The sequence below is a fragment of the Pinus tabuliformis genome, chromosome 4_2, assembly GCF_031772625.1.
Source record: "Pinus tabuliformis cultivar Carrire ecotype Pingquan chromosome 4_2, CPIR1, whole genome shotgun sequence".
Classification (NCBI taxonomy): domain Eukaryota; kingdom Viridiplantae; phylum Streptophyta; class Pinopsida; order Pinales; family Pinaceae; genus Pinus; species Pinus tabuliformis.
Genome location: NC_142304.1, coordinates 754,879,763 through 754,888,562, shown reverse-complemented (window position 1 = coordinate 754,888,562; position 8,800 = coordinate 754,879,763). Strand labels below are relative to the sequence as shown.

General features: G+C 33.0%; 1 protein-coding gene across 1 annotated transcript; it reads left to right on the top strand.

The window, feature by feature from the left end:
• The first annotated feature begins 7,040 nt into the window (after positions 1–7,040).
• LOC149171797 (uncharacterized) lies at positions 7,041–7,808 on the top strand. The gene has a single exon (XM_089426083.1). The coding sequence runs from the start codon at positions 7,041–7,043 to the stop codon at positions 7,806–7,808; it is 768 nt and encodes a 255-aa protein (XP_089282209.1).
• The last annotated feature ends 992 nt before the right edge of the window (positions 7,809–8,800 follow it).

Below are 8,800 nucleotides of genomic sequence, written 5' to 3'. Positions count from 1 at the left end.
AATATAGTATAGTCAAATTCACAAGAATAAATTCTATAAGAACTAATGAATTCTGATTAGAAAATTATTTTTATGATATATATAAATTCAAATTAAAATACCTCTCAAGTACATAGTTTATGATGATAGTTTAATTTTAATCAAAATTTTAACATGCTTTCTCATATATTACTTTGTATTAACCTTGACCTAAAATATAGTCAATACAAAACATTGAAACACATTGCAAAGAACAATATATTCAAAATATTAATTAGAGGAAAAAATATATTTATAAACTTTGAAAACAAATAGGAAACCAAGTCAAATTCACCAAAATGTTATTCAAGATCAATCTTTAATATATATAGAAAATGGAGCTACCATGAAATAAAAATATAGATTAAGTTTTTTATAAAAAATTACTCCATAAAAAAATCCTAACATGAAAATAATTTGCATAATAAATCCCTAAAGTAATTATCTATAACAACCTTTTCAATAAACATGTGTGGTTTTTCCCTCAAAACTTGTCTTTTCTAATCCTTCAAATCTTGTTTGGAGCATAACACAAATTAGAGAATGTAAACTAGTCATTCATTAAAATAAATTCAAATACATTACTTGTTGACTTTCGAGACTATAGATTAAAGAAAAAATAATCAAAATATTCTTTAAGGAAATAAATTATTTTTGGAGTAATCTTGGAGCAGTAAATTATAAAAAAATACTCTTCAATATATATTTAGTAATATATGGAGGGACACTAGTAAGAATTAATTGGTTGCCAAAATGGATAAGCATGAAAACTACAAATTAATTATTGATAATATCATCTTCATTCTAATTAATTACTAATAGACAATTACATATATTCAAAATTACTACTATAAAATTTCAAACAAAAATATATTCAAAATATTTATTGAGAGAAATGTGTAATTATGTATGTTCTCAATGTAGAGTTGAGACTTCTATTTTTAAAATTAAAATTAAGGAAATCAAATATTTATTTAATAAAAACTAATGTCCACTCTCATAAAAAATGAAAAAATAAATATTAAAGAATAGGGCCAAACATGATTGTCCCTAGTTGTGCCAAGGTTGTCAATATGATCCAACTGAAACTGCCCAATTTTTTTTTGAAGAAGCTAAATTCATTTATACATTTAAAAATTACATTTTAAGTATAAAAAAATCATGATAGAATAAATAAATGTTTAAGTAAATTTTAACACATCTCCAAATATTATAATGGTTATACAACCTTCTTTCTTTTTTCTCTTTCTTAAGCTCATAAAACCATAATAATGAGCAAAAAGTTAAAAAACATTTAGTTGGGAAGGAATTTTAAAATTTCTTTGAGTTGGGTCTTACATTAATGAATCTTATCATACAAAAATTGAAATTCAATGTTAGCAACCTGAGATAATAGGGGTATAGAAAGGAATTAAGTAATGTGCAAGTAAACTCCCAATTCTATGTCTAATGGAATTCCAATTTGTCTTATTATTTTGCAAGGTTAGCAGTTTAATTTCAATCTTGAGTATTGTACAATTTTAGTAAATTTGAAATTTTTACATTTTTATACATGACTTAATTGATTCCAATTATGCATTTTAATTTTAATATCTACAATTGCAACAAAACATAGTGATCATTTCAATCTCTATCCCACTGTAAATATAGTGAATATACTTTATAATGATTGAATGAAAAAATAGTTGAATAATTAAAGTAATTTCAAACTCATAATTTTAATTTCAAATATTTTAAATTTTGATATTCACATAAATTTTAAGTTTTATACATGACCTACCTAACAATCTAAGAAATAAATTAATCTTTTGCCAATATCATATAGTAAAATTCATAATATGAAATTTTATAAGAATGAATGAATCCTAATTAGAAATTTATTTTTATGAGATAAATAAATTAAAAATAAAATGACCCTCAACTACACTATTATTTCAGTTTATAGTTTAGTTTTAATCAAAATTTAAGATGATTTCTCATTTATGGCTTTCTCTTAACTTTGGCCCAAATTTTAATCAATACAAAACATTGAAACTTATTGCATACAATAATATATCCAAAGTATATGTTAGAGGAAAATTAACTCCCAAAAAAATTTGATAAAAATGCCATTGAAGACATGCTTTTAGTATCTTTAGAAAATGGAGATATTAATAAATAAAAATAATGAAAAATAAAGATATGCTGAAATAAAAATATATATTAATTTATTTTACAAAAATAACTCCAAAAAAATTCCTAACATGAAAATAATGAATACAATAAATCTCTACACTAATTAAGGTGTGTGGTTTTCTTTCTCAAAACTTGTCTTTTCTACTACTCCATATCTATTGTGATTCTTTGGGAAAACAAATAATTTATAGAATTTGTAAACATGGCCATTCATTTAAACAAACACTTATTAAGGTGTGCAATTTTCTTTCTCAAAACTTTGGTTTGCTAATCCTTCGAATCTATTGTAATTCTTTGGAAAAACAAATAATTTATATAGTTTTAAACATGGCCATTTTTTTAAACAAAAATCAAAGACATTATTTGTAGCCTTTGCAAACTATAGATTAAAAAACTCATCAAAATATCCTTGAAAGGAATAAATTATTGCAAACATTTACAAAAAATTAAATTATGGCATTAAATTATAAAAAAAACTCCTCAAGATATATTTAGTAATAAGTTTATGACACTATTATGAATTAATTAGCTTTCAAAAGTTGGACACCTGGAATTAAATAAAATAGATGTGTAGAATCAATCATCCTAAAAATTGGAAATTAATTATTCACAAGATTATCTCCTCCTAACTAATTATTAATAGACAATTATATATATTCAAAATATATTCAAAATTACTAATAGACAATTTCAAACAAAATATATTCAAAATATTTATTAGAGGAAAGATATATTCATAAACATTCAAAACAATTATATATATTAGAAGCTACCAATAAACAATTGCATACCACAATATATTCGAAATATGCTAACTTACATAGAAAACCTCTATTATATAGCAATGAAGGAAACCTAGTGTGGGTTAAGGATAACTATGAAATATAGATAGATGCAGGTACCTATGTGAGTTTATAACTCACCATAAATGCCCTATTAGGTACAAACTCTCATAAGCCCAGAAAGAGAGAAACAATAGTAGGAGAAAGCTCCCCTCCAAAAGAGAAAAGGATGTGAGTGCTCAAATTATAAAGAAGATCAGATTGTAGATCAGATAACTATCCACTAAATGGAAAGAACATAGACTTTCTCAAAACAAGAAGTATGTTATCTTGAAGTAGCAAAACTCTGAAGATAAGAGCCATGAAACCACAATGAGGTCGTCAACCTATGAAGTAGGATAGTTGCAAAGGCACAAGTGTGGCAAACATTGTCAACTTCTCCCAAAAAGCTCTAGAGAGAATAGGTGTCACTAAAGAACCATGAGAAAGGCTTCGAACAAAAGAAATGCCATCAACAAAAAATAACCAATGACGCTTGTAAGTGTGGGAAATGGCTTACACCAATACTCCTAAAGTTGTTTGAACTTAGTCACTATGACACTTACTAAACAAAAAGGATGACAATTCTCAACGAAGAAATGACAACAATATCTTTCACCGTCTAGCTTCCCGTGATAAAATAGAACTACACAAGAAGCACTAATCAAAAGTCTTGATTGTGAGTAAATACCCCCCCTAAAGCACAACTAATGGAATTGGCAATCAACAATGAACAATAGATGAAATAAGATGATATCAAGTCCTATGACACCAGGACCATTCATTGATCCATAGAAAGTTGAACCTGATGGATGGGAGTGCTCCAAAATTCATTCTTTCAGGTCTCTTCTAAATTGATCTAAATGTTGGAATAGCAATGGACTAAGAATGATTTGGCCTCCATGATTTCATTTGATGAGGTTGTGGAGATTGATTTAGTATTTGTTTTTGCAAACTCAAATTTGGATGCCATAACATTTTCATCACAAAGCACCTAATAGTTGGATGTAGGTGATGAGGCAGTAGCATGATCTTATCCAAGACCTGCCTACACTATTCATAGGAGCAACTATTCCATGTCCATTCTTCCCAAGTCCTCCTTCTGTATATCCCATTTTGCTAAGCAATCAGGATAGTGGTATGCTTTTCAAAATTTGGTGTGACAAGGGCATGATCATTCTCATAATAAACATGATCAAGTTTCGAACAAGGAGAGCTTGGTAGGTTAACATCAACTATCTACATCTCAAATTTCTGAGGACTACTAACTTCCAATTCAAGTTGTTGCTTAAAATCTTGCATGCTTTAGAATGACCTCATCCTTCTCAATTAGCTGTTGAGACAAAGCATCATAATCTTGTTTCAAAAAATGATATTGCTCCATCATTGTTTCTTTTAAATAATCAATCTCCATGGTGTGTTGATTATTTTTCTCTTCTAGTTGCTTCTTTAAATTTGAGTGAGAAAAAGACTCAAATTCCTCATGCAAACCATCAAGGAGATCAATCTTCTACCTATTCTTAAGTAGTTGCATTCTCTGCCTTCAATACAACTACCACTAATTGTAATTGAAAGACTTCTTTAAGAATTTCATCTATAGCCTTCTTCTCGCTAATGCAATCTTTTACCATCTTGAAAATCCAATTTTCCATAACAAAAATTGATACAAAAGAAAGTTGATGATGACCATAGCTTCACACTTCCAATCACCACATAAATCAGAAAAATTCACCTAAATTTGGATGACTAGCCAACTAGCAAAACATTACATACATAAACCGATAGACATATATTACAAATTCTTTTTACAAGCTCCAACCAGTGGACACTAACCAAATCTTCAGACATTAATATCCTTGGATTTAAAAATGTGTAACCAAATTTTGTTTTTGAATACTTGTGCCAAGAGCGTTGCGAGGGCTCACCGAAAAAACTACAACGATATTTTTGATTCCCTCGAACATTCTAACAAGTAATTCGACATTCTAATAAAGAATTGGATAAGTATCAGAGGGAAGACCATGTGCGGTACCACGATTATTCCACCAAGTATTTAACCGTTTACAAATTGACAAGTTAAGCCCTTCGTTATGACGGATGGAACACCAAAAAGAAAGCTATTTTTCAGATTCTGATGATGAACTGTTGTCATAGCGAACATTTCGTTATTCGACTTTGATTTTCAAATGGAGAGCATACCTTCAATTGTCGGGGCACCTATTCGATTCCACTTTTCTCCACTCACTTTAGCGTCTGAAGTTTTGCAAGGTCACAAAGACCATCTATTTTCTTCAAATTGGAACAAGATATCAAGTCTATTAAAAAAATTTCCAACCTCCAGGAGAGAAGACTTCCAACTGTGTCAACGGACACAGGGAATCCGCAAAATATCTCAATCTCTCGCAATTCACGAGCCTCAATTCCTTCAAATTCCTTAGGTCGCTGAGCGAAGGCGACAACATTTTTAACAGAGAAATTTTTAATTCCAGAGCTTCCAAATTTTATAGGTGTTCAATAGTACTCAGCAAGCGGCCGCTTGAGAATCAATTTTGTGGGGACGCTCTAGGTTTCCAAAATTGTTAATCTTCAGTCAACTCCAAAAGATGATACAAAATGATATAAATCAACTACAGGTATGTGTTTGATACCTTATCTCCTCCATTCAGCCACAGGGACATACTCAGCTAAATGATATATTACAGATCCCCTTTTTAATGGTTTCTCACCGCATGAGGAAAGGAGAGATTTGGCTTCTCGATCACACAAGATCAACCTGTTTTGAAGACTAACCTTGCTCTCTTAAAATCTTTCATAGAATTAGTTAAACTTGAAAAGGTGACTCGGTTCCTACTTCAATCTAAGAAAGTAAAATCCTCCCTATGTCATTTGCAACCACAATGATACTCATGTAATTGAAGACAATATTCGAGCAATTGCATTTCTTTTTGGCACTTGGAGAATGAGGAAAAAGTCCTTTCAAATTCTATATCCTTGCATTAATTAATCAATAAGTGTGACAATAATAATAGAAAAAAAAAGAAGTAGAAGAACATTTCTATCACTCAACACTATTACATTATAACTTTCCATTCAGAATTTTTATTTTATCATTTTTCATCATTAAAATTATTAACAATATTTATATTTAACATAACTATACAAATAATAGCAACTATATTCTTATATATTTATATATTTATGATTATTATATTACTATTATTATAATAGCATAAACTCGTAATAATATTACTATTATTAATTAATATTACTATTATTATTCTTAGACTTTATTATTTTTAATATTTATCTTAGCATTTGTATACATTGTGTTAATTATTATCGGTATTTAGCATATCAGTAACTATAAATATTAACAACTAGATTATTTTTATATATTATTATATAAATATTATATTAATATTATAATAATAATATAAACTCCTAATATATATTAATTAATAATAAGAATAGCTCATAATAATATCAGATTATTATTATATTTTTAAAATAATATGATAATAAGTAATTCTCAATGTAGTTCACACAGTACCCAGTCTTGATACTCAAAACACTTGAGGAGATTGCAGAAGAATGCTCTGCAACTAGGGTTTGAGCAAACCTCGTGACGGCGCAGAGTCTTTTGTCTTAGCGGCGCTGCAGTAGTAGTTTAGCATAGATCTACAACACTCGTCTGGCATAGTGCGGACGAGAATGGGTAAATCTCGGGGGGGGGGGGGGGGGGGGGGGGCCTCAAAGCCCTCCCCAAAAGTTGAAAAAGAGTCGTCGGCGCAAACAAGATCGACTTACTCAAGATCGGTACATGAGGATGGGGTTAACAGAGAATCCCTTCAGCAAGACAATACAAATGCGGCCCTCAACCAGGGAGGAAGAAATAATGAGATACCAGAAAGAGATACAATGCACACAGCAGTACCAAAGGTAACCTCGAACACATGCAAACCCATAGCAACTGAAAGGCCTAGAATAGAACTACCCAGTCACAGAATCAATGGGAGAATCTAGTATATGAGGGATCATGCACTCATTGGAAAATTTATCGGATTCTGGCCAACAGAAAGAGCATTGCAGGGATGGATCTCGGCCAAATGGAAACCCAAGGGCCATGTCACTCTACAGCTAGGGCCAAAAGGGTTCTTTACGGTGATTTTTTTCTGCATCGAGGACAAGAACCGAGTAATGGATGAAGGGCCATATTTTTTCAACTCAGCTGGCCTCTATCTAAGGGAATGGGCAGCAAGATTCAACCTGGACAAGGAGGATCTCAGCTGGGCACCAGTATGGATCAGAATGTACTCATTGCCAGAGGAATATTGGGATGAAGAATCGCTAAGAGACATAGGAAATGGGCTGGGGGAATACATAAAAGCAGCAAAAGAAACGAAACTACGCAAATACACATCCTATGCTTGCATCTGCGTCTTCATGCGCTTGGACAAGGCCTTACCAGACTCAGTAAACCTCTCTCACGACGATTATGAATGGACTCAACCATTGGATTATGAACATGTCCCCTCCCATTGTCGCAAATGTCATGTGCTTGGACATCTCTTCAGGGATTTCCCTCTGAACGCCAAACCCCAATCCCCTAATCCCTCTGACTTGCAAAACCAAGATGGGTTCACCAAGGTTACGAATCGTAAAAGATCGCATAGAAAACCCGCGAATGGGAAGAAACCCCAGCTAGAAGCTTCAACCCTCCCTTCAACTACCAACAGCTTCGAGATCTTGGCCAATACCACTGAAGATCCCCTGCATACTATCTTAAAGCTCTAGCCTCTCCCAGCCTCTGCTATCCCCCCTCCCCCTGGATCCTCTTCCCCTCCGAGTCAACCGAAGAGAACCTCGGGCCTCCTAAAGAAATCATAAAGTTCTTGAGTGGAAAGACAAAGGATATGGAGGCGGATGCCCCCTCCATCCACACTATGAGTATAACCACGGCCCCAGAAGATATGGATCAACCACAAATGATGGATGAAGAGCCAGAAAGCTTCGACCTAGGAGGACTCGATATCCTGGAGCTTGAAGCAGCATGCAAAAAGAAGGAGTTTGACAGGATACCGGAGCACAAACTCAACACGTTGGAAGTCATCTTAGCCAGGGCATACCAGCAACATCAGTTAGGCATCCAACTGGGTAGCCACTGGGATGGGAGCCTCACTCCAAAAGGTTCCAAGAAGAGAGGGAGAAGAACCGACCTTCAACGAACAATTGCATTAGGGAAAATCCTACTTGACTCAGGAAGATATGCAAAGCTAACCAAGTATTATAAACCCACCATCAATAGTGAAAGATGAAGTTCACATCATGGAATGTAAGGGGGCTCTGGAAGTCATCTTAGCCAGGGCATACCAGCAACATCAGTTAGGCATCCAACTGGGCAGCCACTGGGATGGGAGCCTCACTCCAAAAGGTTCCAAGAAGAGAGGGAGAAGAACCGACCTTCAACGAACAATTGCATTAGGGAAAATCCTACTTGACTCAGGAAGATATGCGAAGCTGACCAAGTATTATAAACCCACCATCAATAGTGAAAGATGAAGTTCACATCATGGAATGTAAGGGGGCTCAATAGCCCAAGAAAACATAGAATGCTTAAGAACATGATAAAGCAGGAAAGACCACAAATTTGTTTCCTTCAGGAAACAAAATGTAACAGTGATACTCTGGGAAACATACTCTCTAGGGCATGGGTAGGTAGCAGATTAGTGGCAGTGGATGCCTCTGGGGCTTCTAGTGGGCTCACTATAGCATGGAACCCTCAAGCG